At 22.6% G+C, this 25,232-nt stretch overlaps 2 protein-coding genes across 4 annotated transcripts; one reads left to right on the forward strand and one right to left on the reverse strand.

Moving 5' to 3' along the window:
* The first annotated feature begins 58 nt into the window (after window positions 1-58).
* LOC128960785 (sulfiredoxin-1-like) lies at window positions 59-572 on the forward strand. Its single transcript, XM_054306919.1, has 2 exons — window positions 59-224; window positions 369-572. Exons 1-2 carry the CDS (start codon window positions 78-80, stop codon window positions 570-572), a joined length of 351 nt encoding a protein of 116 aa, XP_054162894.1. The 5' UTR covers window positions 59-77.
* A 2,098-nt stretch (window positions 573-2,670) lies between these two features.
* Window positions 2,671-4,873, reverse strand: LOC128960792 (fumarate hydratase, mitochondrial-like). 3 transcript variants are annotated; one of them, XM_054306928.1, is made up of 4 exons: window positions 4,805-4,873; window positions 4,674-4,742; window positions 4,002-4,572; window positions 2,671-3,898 (listed from the first exon to the last, which is right to left on the reverse strand). In XM_054306928.1, the coding sequence occupies exons 3-4, from the start codon at window positions 4,558-4,560 to the stop codon at window positions 2,859-2,861; spliced, it is 1,599 nt and encodes a 532-aa protein (XP_054162903.1). In that variant the 5' UTR covers window positions 4,561-4,572; window positions 4,674-4,742; window positions 4,805-4,873; the 3' UTR covers window positions 2,671-2,858. The 3 variants fall into 3 exon arrangements, with proteins under 3 accessions (XP_054162903.1, XP_054162901.1, XP_054162902.1); XM_054306926.1 differs by having other exon boundaries at window positions 4,002-4,742; XM_054306927.1 differs by having other exon boundaries at window positions 4,002-4,742; window positions 4,821-4,853.
* Between the last annotated feature and the right edge of the window lie 20,359 nt (window positions 4,874-25,232).

A 25,232-nucleotide genomic window follows, 5' to 3' on the forward strand; every position in this document is an offset into this window, starting at 1 on the left:
GTTTAATTATCGGTTCGGGTATTACACACATACACACACACACATATATATATATAGACAGATAGATACCACTAGATATGTGTTCCCAAAAACAAACCGATGACCATAGTATTCATTCGGCACATATAGTCGACATTCATGACGTGCCCATCGCTTGTATCCTAAGACCCATTCCTCCGGTTCTCGACGATAGCAAAGTCGACAGTCTTATGGAAACATTAGCGGTAAGTGTTATATATGTATATATACCGTATAAATATATATGTATGTACTGTATGTGTGTGTGTGTGTGTGTGTGTGTGGGTTAAGAAAACAGTTACCTATCGCACTGGTATTAATTTTTTTTTTTTAAATTAATTTCCTGTCAGAGATCTACCGAAACTGTACCGCCAATAGACGTCCTGTGGATTGTTGGCCGCGAAGGCGGTAACTATTACTACTCGTTTGGCGGTTGTCATCGATTCGAGGCCCACAAGAGACTCGGTATGGCATACATACGGTGCAAACTGATCCGATCGACCATTTCGGACCTCAGATGCTATTTGGGTGCATCGACACCTGATCTCAAGTGATATTTAACAAAAAAAATGTTATTTTTTAATTAAAACAATTTTCATTTAATAAGTATTTAAATAATTTTAAAATATAAATAAATAATATTAACATATAAGTGGTAAAACTACATTATTTTTTGTATTATTATGTTAGAAAAATTTATATTAATTAATTTTTTATTATTTTAATTTAATTTATTATAAATGTTTTTTTTTTTTAATTTTTTAACTACTGGTAAATATAGGGTTAATAAAATATAATTAAATTATAAATTTTATAAAGTTACAAAAAAAAATTACATGTTTAATAATTGGATATTTATAAGAAATTTTATGATAATTTTAATATAATTATAAATATATTATAATATTTATTGATAATATGTAATGAAATCTATTTTTTTATTTTTTAAATATACCAGTGATAATGAATTAATAAAATTATAATATAAATTGTAACCAATAGTTTTAAAAACTAATTGTATTTTTTTAATACTGTATATTATAATTGTAATCATTATTTTCAGTATAAAAATAATAATCTATTTTTTCTATTTTATATCATTTTTTTGTATTACAATCGTTTATCTATACTACTATATAATTTGGAAATGTTTATATATTTATATCTTGGTCACACTTTTGCGCGTTACAACAATTAAAAATGATTAAAATTAAAATAACGGTTAAATAAAAAGTATTGTTAATTAAACAGTTAGTTTTTTAATTTTATTATTGTTGCACGTGTAAAGAAAAAAAAACATTTAAATTATATTATTGAACGCGAAATTTAAATAATTTTTTTGATTTCAAATTTTTGTTTCTTTACACGTTCTATACATGTTGCTCGGGACAAACTAGTATAATAATAAATTAATTTAATAATATAATAATATTGCACGTAATATATAAATTTATATATAATTTTAATTTTATATTAATTTCAGTTATATTATTGTTTAATTTGGATAATTAAACGGTTAAATTGAATTAAATTATTTTGTTAAAAAATGTTATCAATTATGTGTTTCCTATTTGTTATATTTGTTTATGGATCGGATGAATCAATCTTTGGCCGGTTGACTACAATACATAAACCATCGATGATCTCGGAAAACGTGTCGACATTGATGTCGACCGAGTCGTCGTCGTCATCATCATCACCGATGACCACAAATGGACAGTCAAATAGATATACTAATTGGACAGCGATTATCATAAGTATAATAACAACTCATTTCAGATAATAATCATTAATAATAATAAATTGTTTGTTTTGTTAATCACTAATCAGTAATCATTTTAATCGGTCTAATAATTGCTGTATTATTAGTTATATTATATCTATTGTATGAATGGTATCAAAACCGATATAATAGACTTCATGTAATCCGATATCTAAAATATTCAAATGCTTGCGAAAAATTTGACAAAAATATCATCGATGCCTACAATATGTTAAAAGATAAGGTGTATATATGAGTATCAAAAAAAATGTTTCATAAATTTTATTTAATTATTTCATATATTTTAGTCAAACATTAAACAATTTGAAGAAAATGTAGGAATTATTATTAGAAAGGATAACAAATTTTATCAAACATTTAATGTAAAAATACATCAAAAGAGACAAACATTTAGTAAATGGATTAGTGATCAACAAAATGATGAAAAAATTGTTAAACAAAATCTTCATTATATTTTCGGTATAATTATAATAATAATAATAATTATTTATTTTATTTTTAAATATTATTATTGTATTTTCAAAGCTGTTTTCGATCTCAAAGTTGGTCAAGAATTTTATGGTATTTTAACAATATATTGGAAAAGTTATAAACGATTAGTGATTAATAATAATAAAAATGATGTCATCCATAGTGAAACAGATTCAGACTTTTATTTTAAAATATATATATAAATAAATGTATTATAAATACCGTGTAATATAATAATCAATTATTATTATCAATATTAGTATTTTTTATCATATTTTTGTAATGAAAATACAGTATTTTTTGTTGTTGTTGTTGTAAAAAACTGATATTAATATTATAATACTGTAAAAGCCATTACCGGTAATTGAAAAATAAATTTTAAAAAAATCTAAATAAAATTTTGACTAAAATATTTTACTTATTATACCTAAAAATTAAATATTATGATTAAAGTTATTGCAATCTCTAACACATCGCAACATACATTGATTTTATTCAATAACTTATAACTATATGTAATAATAATAATAATAATAATAATAATCACAATTCATTAAACTTTATATAATTTTATTTTTTTAATTAACTATTTTTTCGGTCCAATCATATTCTCCGGTCGTACCCATTGGTCAAACTGATCGGCAGTTAGATAACCCAACTGAATGGCCGACTCTTTCAATGTTAGTCCCTCTTTGTGTGCTTTTTTGGCAATTTTCGCGGCCTTATCGTAGCCTATATGCGGATTGAGTGCCGTAACCAACATCAGCGACTCTTCCATCAGTTGTTTAATACGGCGTTCGTTGGCCACAATATCTGCGACACAATTGTCGGTAAACGATACGGAAGCGTCGGCCAGCAATCGTATTGATCGTAAAACATTGGCCACAATTAGCGGTTTGAATACATTGAGTTCGAAGTGTCCCTGAGTGGCACCGATAGTTACGGCCACATGATTGCCCTGGACTTGGGCGCAGACCATTGTCATAGCTTCGCATTGGGTGGGATTGACTTTACCCGGCATTATCGATGATCCCGGTTCCAGTTCGGGTAGTATTAGTTCGCCAATACCCGATCGCGGACCGCTGGCCAACAAACGTATATCGTTGGCAATCTTGTTCAGACTACAGGCCAGTACGTTCAGTGCACCGGACAGTTCAACGAGAGCGTCGTGAGCGGCCAGTGCCTCGAACTTGTTGGGCGCGGCCCGAAAGTTTAGCTTGGTTATCGAGGCCACCTCTTTGGCCACAGCACTGTCCCAGCCGACTGCCGTATTAAGTCCCGTACCGACAGCTGTGCCACCGATAGCCAAATAGTAGACCCGTGGCTCCATTGCCGACCGTATCCGATCGATACCGAACTGGATTTGTGTGGCGTAACCGGAAAACTCTTGACCCAATGTCAGTGGTGTGGCGTCCTGTAGATGTGTTCGGCCATTCTTGATAATGGCCGCAAACTGTTTCTCTTTGGCGCGCAAAGCGGCCAACAGTTTCTCCAATGCCGGCAACAGCGATGCGTTGGTCTCGACTGCGGCCGCAATATGCATAGCCGTCGGATACGTATCGTTACTTGACTGCGATTTGTTTACGTGATCGTTAGGATGAACCGATTTGTCGCCCCGTTTGCCGCCTAAACACAACACACAAAAAACAGATCAGTAATGTTGAGGACAGGTATGACATGTATGTACGATAAGTATAGACAGTTAAAACAATGGACACACAATACTGACCTAATATCTCGGCCGCCCGATTGGCAATAACTTCGTTACAATTCATATTTGTTTGGGTACCCGAACCGGTCTGCCAGATGACCAGCGGAAACTCACGGCAAACTTCTAGTCGATCGCCAATAACTTCATCGCATGCCTGTTCAATAGCTGCGGCCAAACGTTCGTCCAGTGCACCCGACTGACGATTGACACGGGCGCAGGCCTTCTTCAGTACAGCCATTGCCGTTACAATCGGTTTGGGCATCTGTTCACCGGTGAAATCCGAGTCGGCACCAATGCGAAAGTTATTGCGCGATCGTTGAGTCTGCGGGCCATACAAACGGTCGGCCGGTACCCGAACTTCGCCCATAGTGTCCGTTTCGATACGATAGTCAGCAGCAGCTGCCGCCGGTTTGGTGGTCGACATAGCTCTAGTGGTTGTCGCCGTTGTTGTTGTCGATGTTGTCTTCAACAGTTGGTTCAGTGCACGTACTGTATGTCTTCGGCAGTGTTGGTGATGCGGTTGTAGGGCTACTGCTGCTGATGACTGTGCGATACAGTAGTAAAGTGATCGATACATGATGTCTGTCTCCTGGGGTTTAAGTTTAGGTGTATTATTGAGGAGGGGGTAGTTGTTTTGCAAAAAGTAGGCCTTTCCTCTTTTACTATATCTCTCAGTAATATATCTCTAACCTTCACAAACTCCCTGTCCTTTAATTGGGATGATTATTAGCAGCCAATCAAACGGTTGATTAATTAATACTAATATTTATGAATAAAATAAATTAAAACTTTTATTTTTTTTTAATATGTCTATCACTTACACATACAAACACATACACTGTTTGAATGAATTTCAATGTCAACACAACAACAACAACTAAAAACTGTATATAAAAAAAATTATATTAAAATGAAAACACAATTTACTGTATTATCTATTGATAAGTATATATACAACTGTAGTATTAATACAGTAGTAGTAGTACTGTAGTAATAGTGACATATTTTTTTTAGAAAAAAGGGACCGTATATTCATTAAAAATATCTAAATTATTTTTAGTATTAGTTGCTAATAATAAGTTAAGCAAATAATTAATATTATTATTATTATTAATAATAATTTAAATTTTATTAATTAATTAATTAATATTAGTATAATTATTTTGTTAGGGAAAAAATTGTATTATTAATAAATTTGTAATAATTAGTAATTTATTTAATTTATTTAGTTTTTTGTTGTTTGTTGTCGTTATCTTTAATACTGTATTTTATTTTTGAAGACAATTAACATTTATTTTTTTTTAATTATGTTTAGTTGTATAGTTAGTGATAATTAATACAGTAATAATTTTTTTTTGTAATTTATTTTTGTTTTCTTAATTAGATTACTAACTAATTAACTTAAATTAGTTAATTAATAATTATCTATTCAATTGTTTTTGATTTTATATTAATAGCAATTTATAATTGGATTTATTGTTTGTTTGCTATAAAAATTAAATTATAATTTACAAATTAATTCCCAATTACTTGATTTAATATATATATACAACTAAATTAACAATTTTTTTATAAAAAAATATAGTATTTATTTATAATATACTAATTGACTTAATAAAGTCATTCAATAATATTTTAAATAATCATTTATACTGTATATAAATGCTGTATATTATTAGATAATTATTTTTTTACATTATCTTAACAAACATATAAAGTGTAATACATTTAGTTTTTTTTGGTAATATTAAGTAACTTATATGTGATATAAAATAGATTACTAAATGTAAACAATTATTATAATAAACGATTAAGTAATTAAATATTTAATTTTATAAAATTGCTAAATAATACTAAAATTAAACTCAAGAAAAATTGCAATAATTATGAAAATAAATATTGAATATAAAATTTAATTAAATTTATTGAATGTTACAAAAACAATAACAAAATATTAAGTAAATTTTTTAAATTTAGTTTTTTAAAAAATTGTATTGAAATTATATTAAGTAATATCCATAAATTAATACATATAAAACTAATTGATTATATTTATAGTTATTACTAAATAAATTTTTAGTACTCAATGTTTATCAAATTCAAATACACAAAAATAATTTTTAGTTAATAATTTATGCAAACAGTTTACTATAATTTATATTTTTATTTTTATATATCATATGTAAGCCAAATATTGATTTTACACTAATTTAAATTTTAAATTAAAAAATAATACTTTCATTTGAAATAAAAATTTGCTTAAATATGTTATAAATATTTAATTTAAAAATAATATGTTTGTTTATATGGGTGTATATAAATTATATTTATTATTTATGTATAGTTTAAATACAGTAAAATATTTATATATATAAAAAAAGTATTATATTGTATAAAAATTTTAAGCATCATTAAAAATTTAATAAACAAAACATTAATAGTTAAACAAAATTTTAAATTTACAATAATTTAGTTTATTTATTTATATTTATTTGTTCAAGATAAATTTGATTTATATTAAACGTTCAATTATTTTTGCAACAAAAAAAATTTTGAAAAAATAAATTTCAATTTATTTGTTTTTAGTTAAAAAGTTGATTCGTTAATAATTATATAATTTTTATATATTGATTAAATTTCAATATTATAATAATAAAAACTATTATTAATTTAACATTAGATTATTTATTTGAATAAATTATTATATAAAAAAAATGTTAAGAAATAAAACTGTTACAAAAATATTTTGCATACATTGATGTAAAAGTATAAACTATTTTTTAAAAACAAACACATTTTGCCAGATATTGATTGCCATTAAAACATTGGAGACATTATATAAGATTTACTTATAAAGGATTTATGTCTACTTAAAAGCCAGTGATATATAAATTTCAAGAAATATTTATATATATATATATATATTTCAAAACAAATAAATATAATTTAATGGCAAAATAGAGGATAAAAATGCAATATACTGTATGTTTTTGTTTTTATTTTGTGAAAGTTATATTTTAGTATTATAATGTATATAAATTTCTATATCAATATATACATATATATACTGTATTTTTACTATTTCTAAACAAATACAACGATGGCATGCATTAAATTTGTATTTAAATGACTGATTACTATTAGGAGATACACTGTACACATTAGTATATATACACAATATTATATATATATATATATATATATATATTAAAATAAAATAGTTTTTAGAGACAAACACTTATGTATTAAATATATTATTATACAAAATGGGATTTTTTTACGGAAGATAGCTTTGAATGACAATCATTATTGTGTAGTAGTAATAGTCATTGTAGTAGTAGTAGTAATACTCATAGTCTTTATTGTTGTTGTTATTGTTGTTGTTATTGTTGTTGTGTTCATGTGTTTTGAATGCATGAATAAAATTACAGAATATTCCGAGATTTTTTTTCTTGATGTATATTCATATATATTATATCACATTATAATACAAAACAATATATCTTACAATACAATACAATGTCATTACGTATGGCGACTACTAAAAACATATATTATACTAATATATATATATATATAAACTGTATAATATATATATAACCGGAAAACAGTATAATATATTGTGCTTTTAGGCCAATTACTAGATATAAATATAATACATTTATTTATTTTTTTATTTTTTAAAATAATATTTTATTTAAAATAAATTTTCTATATAGAAATTTAATTAATTTTATATTATACTAATTATAATAGATTATAGAATATATTGTTAAATTTGCATAAATATTGTTATAATTATTTATTTATTTATTTTTATTTATTAAGTTTACTTTTAAATTATAATATATATTATATAAAATTATAAATACCAATATTGTCCAGATCTAACAAGTTTAACAGCAATAAAATAAATTTTGTTTGTATTTAAGATTTTCTGTAATAGATATTATTGAAAATAAATTTAGTAGAAAATCTATTTTTAGTAAATATTAGAAATATTAGAAATTTCAATTGAAATTATAATTTTTCAAATGTAAATAATTTTTGCGAACATTTTATTTTTTTAAAGAAATTTTATATAAAATACAGTTGATATCATATTTCAGTTTATTTTATTTTATTTAATATAAAAAAAAATCAAATTGCTATTAGCTATAATTTATACAAAAATCCAATATTGTATTGGATACCAAATAAACTATAATAATAATAATAAAATACTATATATGTATTTAACTTTTTTAAATAAATAAATAAATTTGAAATTCATATTGTTTTTTGACAAAAAAATTATATTCCAATAAAAGTTTAAATACGATTATAGTTATGATATTAAACTATAAAATTAATTTTATTAAAAACATTTAAACTGTACTGTAAGTCAAAATTCCCAGAATATTCTGCATTAAGTTATAAATAGTATGCATAATATGTATACTCAATAATACTGTACTATTTAGTAAGCGATGTATGAAATTTATTTAAGCTTATTTTAATTAATTCATAAATTATTTATCTAAAAAAAACTATAAGTAAAACATAAAGTATATTATATTTATACCAAATATATATATATATATATATATATATATATATATATATATTGAAAGTTGAAAGAGAAATAAAGAGATTTAATGGGTATTATAAGTTAAGAATCAGTACACATAAACCTAACGATAAGATTCCGGGAATATTTGTTATTTAGTATATATTTATACTGTATATAAAAGCAATAAATTCTGTTATTATTAAGCCATGAAATTAGTTAACAACTATGAAACAACATTTTTGAATAAATAATAATACTTTAAATATATTAATATATACAGTATATACAGTATATACAGTATATATAAGTATTATAAATATAAGATTTTTAGTTGTTTTTTATTTGTTATATAATATTTTTAATCAGAAACTATTTTTAAAGCATTATAATGTATTAGATATACATAAAAAAATTTTAATCTTGATTTATATGTATATGTTTTGTAAACAAAAAAACTAAATAAAATTATCTGCAAACAGGATAATGTAATTATAATTTTTGTTGTTGTCTATTTTATCTAAAAATATTTATCATAATAATACTAATACTAATATATGTAATATAATGTTTTTGTAATGAATTTATTTAATAAAATTTTCTGTATTTTTTTTTAATAAACAAACAGCTCTTTAATGCAATAATTTTCTTAAATGAACTGACAATTAGTTTAGTTAAATATTTGAACCTAACTTTCCTCCTCTCACTTACTTAATTAAGACAAACATTTTGCATATACTAACTGTATATATATATATTGTATATACCTGAGTGATAATAAGGATCTGATTTTTATTTTTCAAAAAAAAAATAATAACTCAAATTGTAGGAAAAAAATTTTATTTAATACAATTTTATTTTATTTTCTAGAAAAATAAATTGAATCTATTATTACTTTATATATACAGTATATATATATATTTAACTTTTTCTTAAATAAAATTATTTAAAACGACTATTTGGTTAAGCATTTAGTTTCTTGTGTGTGGATGAGTGACTGAAATGTATAGAAAAATGATAACAACTTTTTTTGATGCTTATTGTAGACACAATTGACTTTAAATTGTATGTCTGTGTCTACTATTGTATGTGTATGTATTAGTCAGTGTGTGTGTGTGTGTAAAGGATGAGCTGAAAAACTACAATTTGCATTCAATATTATTGTGTGTGAATGTGAAAGAGAGAAAGTCATACCAATATATATATATATATATATTATAGGAATGATTGAGTGGATAGGGATCAACAAATAAGATATGGAAAAAAAGATATGGCACTGTATGACTGTATTATAGAGCACTGGTAGTCTTGTAATAGAGCCGGGCATTAATGAAAAGAGGGAACTAATGTAAGTTGAGATAACTTTTATATTTCGTTAATACAATTGATATGTGCTCTCTCTCTCTCTCTCTCTCTCTCTCTCTCCTATTCATTCACTCACTGATTATAGATATAGTTAAGAAATAGTGTGTGTGTGTGAGAGAGAGAGAGAGAGAGAGAGAGACGATAGAAAATAGTTTGTATGTCGACTTTAGCAGCACATCCATAGCGACTGCTCCGGTAGTGTATGTGTGATGTTGGATGAGATGGAGAGTGTAATAGACAACTGAACCGATGATTTTATTTGCACTTAGTTTTTAAAAAGTGCAGAATATTCTGTATGTAATAGTATAGTATTGACTATAGCCTTAGTGTTTAGACATTATATTCAGTATATGAGCTCATGTATGAGCATATCAAGCAAGATTTTTTTTTTGTAAAAAATAGGAAAGTTATGTGAAAATAGCAATACATACCCACATAATAATAATAATGTACTCATAGACACAAACACACACAGTGATTTTATTTCAATGGTCTAATGGGAACCGGTGGTATTGATTTTTGATGGCATTGATTATCAATAGCTAACAACACTTGTTTTCTTTAAAAAAAATTATTTGTAAAAATGTGTAATTAGTTTAATTAATTTGTGATTTTTTTATTGTATATATACTGTATACTATGTGTTAATTTTTTTTGTTGATATGTGAGTGACTATCATATATAAATTTTATAATTATACCCAGTACCTTTACACCCTATTATATTCTAGTTAAAGTGATATCCAACCAATTGTTAGCTACCTGTGGTGTGTGTGTGTGTTGTATAACTATTGGTATTACTATTACTAGTAACTTACAAAATCGCCAGTTCCTCATCATCATCATCACGTGAGGACAGCATCACTAACCTAAACAATAACAACAACAAAACTAAACTGTGGATTACAATCTTGTATTTTTGATCTGATCTGATAATATACGGTATATAACCAACAACAACAACAAAAACATCGGTATATATATATATATATATATATCTATAATCCCTGAGCGCTGTTTTAAGAAAACCTATGTGTGGTATCCTATGGTGTGATGCCATCGAGTTTTGCTAAGAATTATTGGATTCATCGATGTCTCGGTTGTTTGGCTGCTGTAAGTCATAAGTGATAGTAGTTGTTGTAGTAGTTGCTGTTATCAAAACGATTTAGCATTGATTATCAATTTTTTATGGCCCAAACACACACACACACACACATAAACATTATGAAACTTATGAGATAAAATTGATTTTGTTTTTATACATATGATACCAAACAACAACTCATCCACACACAAAAAAAATCTCCAAAAAAAATCAATGCTTTAGATTTATGATCAAAAAAAAAATTTGAAGAAATTGTGAATAATTTTATTTTCAACAAAAATGTTTTGACATTAAAATTATAGGACGATATTATATAATACTGTATATTCAATAGTTAGTAGTAGTAGTAGTAGTAGTAGTAGTAGTAGTAGTAGTAGTAGTAGTGGTAGTAGTAGTAGTAGTAGTAGTAGTAGTAGTAGTAGTAGTAGTAGTAGTAGTAGTGGTAGTAGTAGTAGTAGTAGTAGTAGTAGTAGTAGTAGTAGTAGTAGTAGTTGTAGTAGTATTGGATTTCATAGGCTATTTGATATCACTGTTGAGTTGTTAGTTATATAATACTAGTACTAATAAATTTTATGATTTTTTTTGTTGCTGATAAATTTTTGTAGATTATACAGTATATTGTATATAATATTATATAAAGTTATATATTGTTCAAATTCAAAATATTATCTACAAGTAATAAATTTGGTGCCACTTTTCATATCATCAAATCATATATTAATAGTATACTATATTTATATATACAGTATATAAATATTTTTTTTCTATATTATTATTATTATTATTACTATATTATCATATCGTTACACACACACACACACACACACACACACACTTTAAGTACAAGATATTTTTTTGTCATTGATATGAACATTAATACAGTTAATAATACATTAATATAGTATACTTGTATATGTTATCAACACAAACAACAAAATAACTAATTCATCAAAAAAAATACAGTATAGTATTAGTAGTTATATGCTTGAAGTTTGTCTCAGTAAAAGATTAAATGAGACATGAGATGCAATACACACACACACACACACACACACACACACACACACACACACACACACACACACAGTATATACTGTGTGTATATATTATTTATTATTGTCAATGTTTTTACGCAATTTAGTATATACCATTTAGATATTTAGTATATATATATATATATATATCAATACTAATATGTACTAAATATATATAAACAGTATTATATATGTATATGACATAAATAGATAAGCAAATTTTTTATTAATATATTTTTCTTACAGAATATTCTATAAATGACGATAACTGTAACTAACTAACAACCAAAAATAAAATCTTAAGCAAAATTAATCAGATATTATCAATCTGTTTATTATATCATTCATATATTTATTGCCTAACAAATACAAAATAATAAATCTCTGCCATATATATAAAACTATGGGGAGATGATGGTAATGATGATTATGATGGTGATGTAAACATCAATATTATTTTATATATCCATATATTTATAAGAGATTATAGTTTTATTGTATTTTATTTTTTGGGATACATTAGACCCATACACACACACATATAAAAATAATCTGTAATACAATACAATAATAGCTAATTAAAAAAACATTTAGTTATTATTGTTTTTTTTAAAAAAACTTTTGATTAATTTTTTATTAAAAAAAATCTAATAATTTTTATTGTTTTTTTTCTCTCTCTCTCTCTCTCTCTCAATACACTCTCAAACATCTAGTGTGCCATTGCTTCGTCATATCTATTGCTTACGAAAAAATTATGCCAAATACCGGTGCTGTCACATGAAGACATACAATCGGCACCTATCAGAGCACTGTCAGCCGATCAGATCAAACTATTTTCCATACATTACTACGATTTGCTACATATCTATCATTATATAGCATTTGGCTGGTGTGTACTGGTATTTTTGTTGGCCTTTATCAATGTCGTTCCCCAGCACCAGGACCTAAAAATTCTAGTCATCTGTTTGGTAAGTATGGGATTGGGTTGGGTTGGGTTGGGTTGGGTTGGGTTGGGTTGGGTTGGGTTGGGTTGGGTTGGATGGATGGATGGGGTAGGGTGGGGGAGACAAAGTTTCTGCCCAATAATTGCTTATTAAATCAATCAATCAATCAATCAATCAGTCAAGCAGTCAGTCATACAACTAAAAAAATTTTTTTTACACAATCTATTAGTTAACTATTATTTTTTTCGATTCAATTATACTCTGGAAAAAATCTGTTACCATAAAAAATGATTTATAATCCATGAGTTCCCTATTGACTAATATATATGTTTTTTAAATAATGATTTATAAGCAAAAAATACCCCCAAATGCCTATAATATTATTGTATGTGTGTGTGATTTTATATTTTATTTTATATTTCAACTAAATAGTATATTAAGATAAATGATTGCATGCATATATATATATACAGTTTTATCTAGCATTGTATTTAAAAATAACTACATTTAAATATACGATATATATAATATATATATATATAATCTTATATATATATATATATATTTCATGTCATTTACAGTACATATTCAGATAATAATCTTATACCGTATTATTCAATATACTATATTTTAAATGTGATAATTAGATATTCAATTTTATTATTTGCATAATATATTCTTAAGAATATTTTAATAGAGAAAAAAAATGTTTAGGATTTTGCAATTTAATTTATATAATACTTTATATACAGTCATAGACACACACACATACTTATATAAGTTATATATATATATATATATATATATATATATTTATAAAAAAAATTATCAAAATAAAATACATCCAAATAGCTATGTTATATATATATATTAATATATATATCAGGAATTTGTTGCTAACTTATATCAAATAAGTCTAAATCAATTTACTGTACAAATATCATATATATATATATATAAATATATTTTATTGTAATGTATTAGACATTGTAATATACACAGTACATGTCTATATATTACATGTTATTTTTTTAATTAGTAATATTCGGATAAATATTTGATCCATTTATTTGCCTACCCCTCGGGGTGGGGGTGGGATAGGGGGTGGGCACATGATTATTGTAATTATTATTATTATTATTGCCCTAAAACTAAATCTTACTTTTTTTTCTCCACTGATATATACGTATATATATAGCTAATACTATTGATGGCATCGATGGCATTGTTTACATTATACATAGCCTTCTATGCCTTTCATAAACCATGTCGATCGCCGGCAACCAATCGGGAACCGGAATATAAACTAGAGTCGCGGTCACCAAAAGATTTACGTCCAGTCAATGTCTACGAGGACGAGGACGACCAGATACTACATGTCTGTCTTATAGACGCTTCTGTAGCTTTTGTATTGTTGTGTTCGGCATTTCTCTACTTTTTCGACTCCCGACAGGTGTTCATCGAGTGGCGGAACTGATTGATTGATTGATTGATTAATTGATTGACGACATCATAATCATCAACAACAACATGAAGAGGACATATAGATTACTACACAAGTATTCTATATATACTGATATATATTATGACAAAACAAATAAAAATAAATGTAAATAAATGAATCAATCAATGAATGAATGATCCGTAAAGTAAATGAATGAATAAATTAATTGTTGTTTAGAGAGAGAGAGAGAGAGAGAGAGAGAGAGAGAGAGAGAGAGAGAGAGAGAGGACAGTTGTCTACTACGACAAACACAGTGACACCGCCGCACACATCACCAGAAAACTGTCATTTCATTTAGTCTGTCTGTATGTATGTGTGTTTTATAAGTGTTGGGGACAGTCGTCATATATATATATATATAAATTATATATACTATATATATATAAATTTTATGTATGAATGTGTGTGTGTGTTGGGCTGCGATAAGCTATCCATTTGTTTTTATTTATATATATATACAGTATATTATAGTTGTTGTTACTTTTAGGATGAGTTTTTATTTTCTGTGGATATATTGTTGGTTTTTGTTGGTTTTTTCTCATCATTTGCACTGCAAAAATCACTGATCCCTGAGCTGACTAAACAAATACAATGACAGACTGAGAGAGAGAGAGAGAGAGAGAGAGASAGAGAGAGAGAGAGAGAGAGAGAGAGAGAGAGAGAGAGAGAGAGAGAGAGTCAAATCAACAAATAAGTGTCTCTTAGTTTTTTTTTTGGAGAAAAATAAGTAAAAATTTGTGTCAATCCGTCAAACATTTTGCTTCCACAACAACGAACCGTTAGATAGTTTGTGTGTGTGTTATATAATATACAGTACAGTATATATAGTATTTTAGGGATATATATAAATTTATATATATATATATATATATAGACTATTTTATCTGTATATTCTGGTGACACATACCAGTGCAGTTCAATGTTATTTTTTTGTCATCCCTTTCCTTCCCATTTTATTAGTCTCTATTCACAAACAGTTAATACAGATTTTCTTAACTTTCATACAATCTYTCTCTCTCTCTCTCTCTCTCTCTCTCTCTCTCTCTTTCTCTCTTTCATCAAATATAATAAGATTATATATCATAAATCAGCGAAATAATTGTTGTCATTTTCATTGTTGTCCACCAAAATAAAACAAAACTGTATATAAATATACTACAAATAATAAGTCAATTAAATTATTTTATTTGCTGAACAACAACAACAATATAAACAGCTAATAAAATAGTTAATTAATTAACAAAAAAATTATTTCTATTATTATTAAAATTATTTTTGGTATTTATATATGAGATTTGCTCAAAACAAATATAAGAGATTTTTTTTTGGTTATCATTTATTCACTCATAAAATTATATATTATAAGTAAAATTAATGTAATATCTGACAGTTCAGGTGGGCTGTGATTGAGGACAGTTTGGGATAAGTGATGGTCAGTTATATACTGGTATGATATGCTATTAAAAAAAATTATACGCATAATAAAATCATACAATAAACTACTGATTATAATATATATATATAAATATAATATGATAACAACAAAAAACATACATACTTTTATCTTATATTATATATCTATCAATAAATTAACGATATTTTTTAGTGAGAAACAAGCAAACAAACCAACAAAAAAAAATTTCGATAAAGTAGTTGTATTACAGATTAACTGTTTAATGTCAAAGTTTTTACAGTATATACTAATATATTAATATATACTATATATATATAATGTATATTCAATATTAAAACAAGTAAAAGTAAATACAATTTTGTGTGTATATATATATATATTTGTGGTGACAAAATATGTGGTAATGTATTAAACTATAGATGTATTTGCTTTATTTATAGTGTGTTTGTTTGATTATATATACAGTATATTTATATACAATAATATATTGTAAACTAATACCAGATTTTTTTTTTTTTATTGATCACTAAATAATGGGGAAAAAGTATTTATAAATTATTTGTAATATAATAAACAAACAAAAAAAAAAATACAAAAAAGTTGATACTAATTTTTATCTTAACTGTATATATTGATATATATATATTAATTATTTAAATGTACATGTTAAAATTTTATTAGATAAATTATAGGAGTTTATAAAAATTAATTGACTAATTAAAATAATATAGTATTATTATTAAATGTTTTAATTGTAAGTAAAATATTATTGTATAAATTTTTGTTAAAAAAAATTATGTAAATGAAAAATTATTTAAAAAAAACATAATTATAGTATAAACTAATTTGTGAGAGTAATTAACTATTAATATAATAATTATAATTATAAAAGATATAATAATAAGTAATTTTTGTAAATTGTAGTAAATTGTTATATAAATAAAAACTTAATAAAACAATAAACAATAAATAATATTAATAAATATGTTTATTACAATTTATAATAATAATAAAGTTATTTACTTTATTTTAGTATAATATAATTTTTTTGTAAGCAATATATTATAATAATAATAATAAACATAAATATAGATATAAACACTTAAATATAAAAATATTATTAAATTATTATATTGAATGTCTATGTAGTGTTGATGTGTTTATATGCCATTATATATAATAAAAATTTATCTAACAATTAGATTATAACTAATTTGATTATAATCACACTATACAAGTAAAATTAAGTACTAATTTATCACATAACAAAAATTTTGTTGCAAATATAGCTAATATATACTTTATATATATAATATAAGATTTTATTTATGATTATGATTTCTATATGATTTTAGTTATATTTATTTATATCATTTGTTATATAAATTACACACTACTGTACTGTATATATAATTTTCTAGTTATATACTAAAAAGTACTGTACTGTATATAATATAAAATGCAATTCACTTAATATTAATATTTAATTTTATGAGCAAATCTTTTACGAGTTATATATATTGATATATATATATATATAGTACTGTAAATATAAAGTCATATTAAATTATATATTGTATATATATATATATATATATTATATAAACTTAATTTACTGAATATATAAATTTATATATATAAATTGAAAGCCAATTATTGTATTTGAAATCATAGAAAACACTTTTTATATTTTGTTTGCTATGTTTTATAGTTAATATACTGCACTGTATATAAAGATTCAGTATATAATATATGACATAATATAAAATATGTACTGTATATATATATATGATATAAATTTATATTTAAGTATATTTTATTTAAATTATAAATATATATATATATATATATATTATATTTCTCATAAAATATTTATATTTAATGGCATTAAACTCAGAAAGATCAGTTTTAAGTTTATAAAATATTTAACATTTAATATTTTTATTATAAATTCACATTTGTTAAACTTAAAATAAATATATATTATATTTTTTACAAAAAAAATAGTTTAATATATTTATAAAAATAAGAATTTTTGTAATATTAAATTGTATAAATTATTAGTAAATCATAAAAATTTTCACGGGTTTATAAACTTGAAAATATAAAATAAGATATCTATATATCATATATATATATATATATATATATATATATATATAATTTATATGCAAATATGTATACAATATTGTATTACTAATACATATACACTGTATTATACAGTACATTAGATTATCAACATAATAAAATATGAAATAAATTTCAACAAAAATATGTTAACAATTTTTATAATAATAATATTATTTGTTATTTAATTATATTTTCTTTTAGATAAAATAAGCATAATATAAAATTACATTTTTTCTAATAAAACATATTATTTAACATATAATGTAGTAAATACAGTGTACTAAATATAATATAGTCAAATTAAGCCATATAATTATAAATAATAATAAATGGTACAGTATTTAAGCTTAATGGCTAATGATAGCCTAATTTTCATAAATTAGTCGTTTATTATTATTATTATTATTATTATTATTAAAACAAATAGTTAATCATAACTTATGATTCATAAGATATATATATTTATATACTGTATAACTAATAAACATAGAGAAAGAAAGAAAGAGAGAGAAAGAGAGATTTATGTTATTTATAGATGACTTTTAATATAAATATAGTTATTATTTTATTTTATTTTTTTTTAATTTGATTCAGTGTTTCTTAGCCAACAATGTTTCTCAGCAGTTATGTGAAAAAAATGTTATACTAATATTGTATTGAAATTATATAATATAATACAATATATAATCATCAAATAGTGTCAACTAGTGTTTACAGGTGTGTACTGTATATACTGTATATGTTTGCAAACACTAACTGTCGACTTAATAATTTTTTTGAGACACCATTTATAATCTCAACTGTCTATTAAATAAATGACAAATTATAATAATACAGTAGTTGTTAGCATTATTTTTTATTTTTAATTAGTATTATAGTTATCTAACATACTATATATATGTATATACTGTATATGTAATCAATTTGTTTGCAAATGTTAATACAGTATAAAGTCTTAAAAATATATTAATAATATCTTATATACAAAATTATAATTATAAATATATGATTTTTATACTAAATAACAAACAAACAAAAATTTATATTTATTTATATATATATTTTTTTATGTGAATTAGTAAATGAAAAAATATGACAATAAATAAAAATATATATTATCATTTTTTTTGCTGTTTTTATCTTAATTATTACATTACACAATTTATAGATAGATATTAAACTTTATTTTATAAAAAATATATAATATTTTAGATAATTTTATTTGTTAAAAAAATTATTATTCATTTACTTAACATAATATTAATAATAGATAAATTATTTAAATTACTAAATAAAATATAAACTACTGTACAGTAATAATGATTATATAATGTTTTACAACAACAAAAAAAACGCACAAAAAGTTTATAAACCAGATAACTATAACATCAATGATTATTATTATTATTATTATTATTATCACTAATAGTAATATTTTTATTTTGATTATCAGTACTATTGATAATAGTAGTAATTTTATTATCAATATTATTAATATCAGTATCAGTAGTAATAGCTATACTATTATTATTATTATTATTATTATTAATATTAGGTATATCAATACTGACTACATTGACAGCACCGGGTGATCGGCAATAGGTAGTTGACGACTCAATACAGTGTCGTTCCTCTTTGGTTACCAGTAACCATAGTTTCTGATAGTTACACGAATCGCACCAACCCATCAGCCCGTTCCTTACATGACCACTGATCACATAGTCCTGATGTTTGACAAACCTGGGATCGCACTGATAGCTTGTATACAACCGTAGGGATAGGAAAGCCTGCTGACAGTTATCATTGTATTTGTAGATACGTTTGATTTTTATACGATAATAGCCGACAGTATTGTCAATTGGTTTGAACGATGACCTGATATGGGCTTTGATAACAAAGTCACTGTCGCACAGCAGTTCCTGATAAGTGGTACGGGTTTCGGTACAGTTACAGCCCAGGGAGGTGTCGATTAGCACTGTTATAATTGTGGCTATTACTGAAATTAATAATAAACAATATGTCATGATTTAATAAAATTAAAAAAAATTTGTTACAAATAATATTTAACTAAATATTTTAGTAATTATTATTTGTTAGTTACAAAAAAAATGATTTATTGTCTAAACCACTATTAAATAAATTCAACAAAAAAATATTTTTGTTTTATTTAATTTTAAAATTATTATATACTATTTTTTCTATAAATTTTTTGTGTAATTAGTTTATATTTAGCTGTTTTTTTTCTCTCTCTCTCTCTCTGTTCAATAAAAAAAAATGTTTATTACATATATTTATTTTTTTTGGTGTATTTGTGCTCCAATTTTGACAGATATATATACAGTATATGTATGTTGTTTTCAATGCCAACATAAGTAAATATATTGTATAACATATATAAATATATAACAAAAAAAAACAAATATATTCATTGTATGCAAATGTGTGATGAAATAATATTAACAATTAATTAATTAATTTAATTATTATTATTATACAGTATATTATAAATAAAAAAAATATTTACATTGACATCAATGTAAAAGTGTTAGCTTTTAAGCAAACAAACAAAATTAGTAACAAACAAAAAAAATATTTATATAATACAAGTTTTATAATTAAATTTTTTTTTAATAATTTTTTAACTTTATTAATATTGAACAGGCTTATTGGCCTAGAAAATTAAATCTCTATTGTATTGTATTTATTTAAATAAATTAATTTTTGTCAATAATTTTAAGCATATTTTAAAAACTCAAATATATTTTTTATTATATAAATTGTTATTTTAAATATACATTTGAAAATTTTGACATTATATAAACAATTAGCTAATTAATAAAATTATTATTATTATTATTATTATTAATTATATTAGTAGATAATTAACAGACAAATTCAACTAGCTTAGTTAGCTAAAAAAATATGGGCTAATACATTTTAATAAATAAATAAATAAATTTTAATGAATATTAATTTTCATAATTATCAAAATAAACTAATTAGATTTTTAAAAAGTTAATTATGTTTTTAATATTTTTGTTGTTAGTTTTAGATTAAAACTAATTAAAACAAATGAAATATTTGATAATATTTTTTATTTATATGTAAAGTATATCTACTTTATATTTAATGATAACTTATATATAGAAATATTTCACAGAAAATAAGTAATAATTTAATTAACAAATAGACATAAATTTAACATTTTTGCCAATAATAGAAAATATTTTACTTTCTATAACTTTATTACTTTTCAAATAACTGCCGACTATTTTAAGGGTCAATCTATTGACTTAAATCCCTATATAAGGGACAGCACTGACCATACCTTTTATGCTTTGATATGCCAGTGCTTACGACTGCAACATATTAACTACAAATGTATAACAAATTTATAATTAAATAAAATAATAATTTTAAAATACAATGAGTTTTTTAATGTATTGGTGCGCCTAATAAACAATTGCCATAAAACTCAACTAATGTTTTACATATATTTTTATTATATAACATTTGATTTTATTGTGGGTTTTTTTTAAAAAAATGGACAATTGTATCAACAAATAAAAATTATAATTTTTTTAATCACATATTTTAATCTACAAATATATAGTAAATCTGATTAATATTATTTAATCTAATAAACAATACAATTAAAACAATATGTTTTTTTTGTTTCTCAAAAAAAAATTAAATGTACTTTTATTTGATTTATACCGATTATATTAAATTTATTTATTTTATCATTTAATATATATATATATATAAATAATTCTCATTAATATCATATATAAATCAATAAAAATTCTTAGTATTAGTATTTTTATTATATTTTATTGAACTTATTATAAACTAACAAAATAATAAAAGTTGTTATTATTATTATGAATAAAATTATTCAAATTATTTATGATATTATATTATATTATTTAATAGTGAAAGCGTTTTATGCAAATTGTATTTTATTATATTATAGTATTTTGTAATAAAAACAATTGTAAGTATGTATATAATGTTTGTGTTATACACACACAGTATTATATTAAATTAAATTTATTTTTTATATATATTTATAATGTGCATATAAAAATTTAATCAAAAATTTTACAGTACATTATTAATATACTAAACTATTTTGTTTTCATAATATTAATTTAGTTTTCAATTTTTATACAAATAAAAAGCTTAAGGGCCTGACATTAAAACTTTTGAGTACAAAATGTTATATAATATTGTATGTAATTTAAATAATGTTTATAATAATAATAATAATAATAGATATATTGTTTTAAAGTGTTTTTATTGATTTGATTTTTTAAAATTTAACAATGAATTTATGTTAGATTTATTTATAAATTAATGATTATTGTTATTATATGTATATTGATTACTTTACATCATAGTATAGTAATTATTAATAAATAAAATGAATTATTAAACCTATTTAAATGATATTTAATTTTTAATCAATATTTTATTATTATTACACACATTAGTAATAATATTTATTATTATTATATTACGATTATTATTAAACAGAGACTATTGTATTGAATATATATTTTATTTATAATTATAATAAATTAATAATAACCCTAATAATATAATTTAAAATAAATATTTATCATCAATTGACATTGTTTATTTAATTTACACTTAAATGTTGTCAAAATATTTTAATTAAAAATAATGTATATAGAAAATAAATAAAAAAAATTTAATACAATATTTTTATAATACTTAAAAATAAAATTTTTGTTTTTTGTTTTTGTTCAAATAATATTAATATTATTAAATTATTTCCACAAAAAAAACTATAGTTGCAAATAAAATGATTGTCAAGTAAATTATTATTATTAGTTATTATATTACTTTATCTTTGATTGTAGTTATGAAACTTTTATATATTAATATAATTTATTACCACTAATAATGTTACATAATATGTATATGCATTAACAAAATGGATAAATGTATATTTTTCTAAACATGATAACATTAATATATATTTATACATTTTATATATAATATATATATATATATATATATATATATATATATATATATATATATATATATATATATATAGTATATATATTTATAACACATTCACAAAAACAACAAAATTTCAATTTTCTAGTAAAAACATATAATATACTATCGAAATACTAATAACAAAAAATAAAAATATAAAAACTATACGAAAATAGTGACAATATTAGTAGTTTATAAAAATATATATAAAATAAATAAAATTTTGTTCAATAAAAAATAACTTCAATGTATTTTTATTTTGAAACAATAGTTTTATTTTTTTATTATCATTTTTATTGCTTTTATTGAAAAATAATACATTTCTATCCTCTATTTTTATCTTACTTTTATCTGTTTTGAAAAAAATATATAACAATTTGAATATCAGTCTACAATTCACTTGATTTGTCCAAAATATATATACAGTATATTCAATATCTATATCAGATATAAATATTAGTTTTTTGACTGTATATTATATATAGTAACTAATATTCACTGGGATGTCATATATATACAGTATTGATAAATATTTATACATTTAGTATATTTGATGACAATATTTTTTTGCAAACATTATGTAATAGTTATATAATACATAAAGTACTGTATCATAAAGTATATGATATATATATAAATGTAAACTTAAGTTTAGTATTGTTTTAAGACAATAAAAAATCATTGTTAATGGTCTATGAAAAAAATATCGGGCAATTTTCCGGATATTTACTCATTGAAATCGTTAGTAAATTTATGTTTATTCACTCTACTTAAAACAATATCAATAATAATAATAATGTTGTTGTGATATAACTGATGTTTTTAGCAAAAAAAATCTCAAATAATGGATTTCTTATTATTATTTATACTTGTATTTTACTGTACATGTATTTAAAAAACAATTGAAACACAATTAACTTTTATATATCTAAAATGTTTTTCTTATATTGTATTATTCAACACAATTAATATACAGAATATATATATATATATATATATATATAATATATAAAATTTATATGAAATGTTTGATATATATTTGACTTATACTACAACTACTACTGTACTGTAATGTATAGTAATTTTTTTTAATAATAAAAACATGTTTTTATTTCATTTCAACTAAAAAGTTTTCAAACAAAAATATTAATCAATAAAATATTTTTACTTTTTAAAAAAAGTTCACGACTAATGATATGTAAAAATTTAGTCGAAATAAAAAAAACATTAATTTTTGTTGAGTTGAAAAAAATTAAATTGTATTTTATCTCAGAGAAAAAAATAATTAATAAAATTTAATGAGAGAGAGATAGAGATAAAAAACTATATCAATCATTTAAATCAACTAAAAATTATTTATTTTTTATTTGTTTGTTTGCCAATAACAATATAAAATTTATATCTATTTAAAAAATAAAAAATAAATCCCATTTATAATGATCTCACTAACCCTTTCCTGTTGTTTCAATACATTTTTTTTGGTTAGAGATATGAGAAGCTGAATGAGATAGTATAGTATAGAGTAAGTAACATAACAGTAGTATTGGTAGAGGGGAGGGGCGGGGTTAGTGGTAGTAGTGATAATCATTGTTGTAATTGTTATATACCAGTTCACTGTTGTTGTTGTTGTTGTTATTGATAAGGGACACACCATAAACTCAATTGTGTTGTTGTAGTAGTTGTTGTTGTGTTTTATAAAAATCTATACTATGTTTTATATAATATATATAAAAATTATTTATCATATATATAATATGATTAATCAAGATTTATGATATCACGATATCTAATGGGACTCTCTTTTACTCTCTCTCTCTCTCTCTCTCTCTCTCTCTCTCTCTCTCTCTCTCTGTGTGTGTGTGTGTGTGTGTGTGTGTGTTATAGTCAGTGATCTAATTTACATGATTTATCTAAATATTTTTAATATAAACTTTAGTATAATAATATGTACAGTGATATACATTGCCCTCACAAAAAAAATTAATAAATAGCAAATATATTATGATATTTTATTAAATAGATATATGATCAAGCTAATTAAACTAAATTATCGTGATGTCAATGATTATAATTGATATAACTTTTTTGTTTTGTTTTGTTTATATATTATATAATCAATTATTTTGTGTGTGTGTGTGTGTGTGTGTGTTATAATATATTATATGTAAAAA

Source organism: Oppia nitens, unplaced genomic scaffold, assembly GCF_028296485.1.
Source record: "Oppia nitens isolate AA-2021 unplaced genomic scaffold, nextdenovo-longstitch-racon4-pilon3 scaffold54_pilon_pilon_pilon, whole genome shotgun sequence".
Taxonomy (NCBI): domain Eukaryota; kingdom Metazoa; phylum Arthropoda; class Arachnida; order Sarcoptiformes; family Oppiidae; genus Oppia; species Oppia nitens.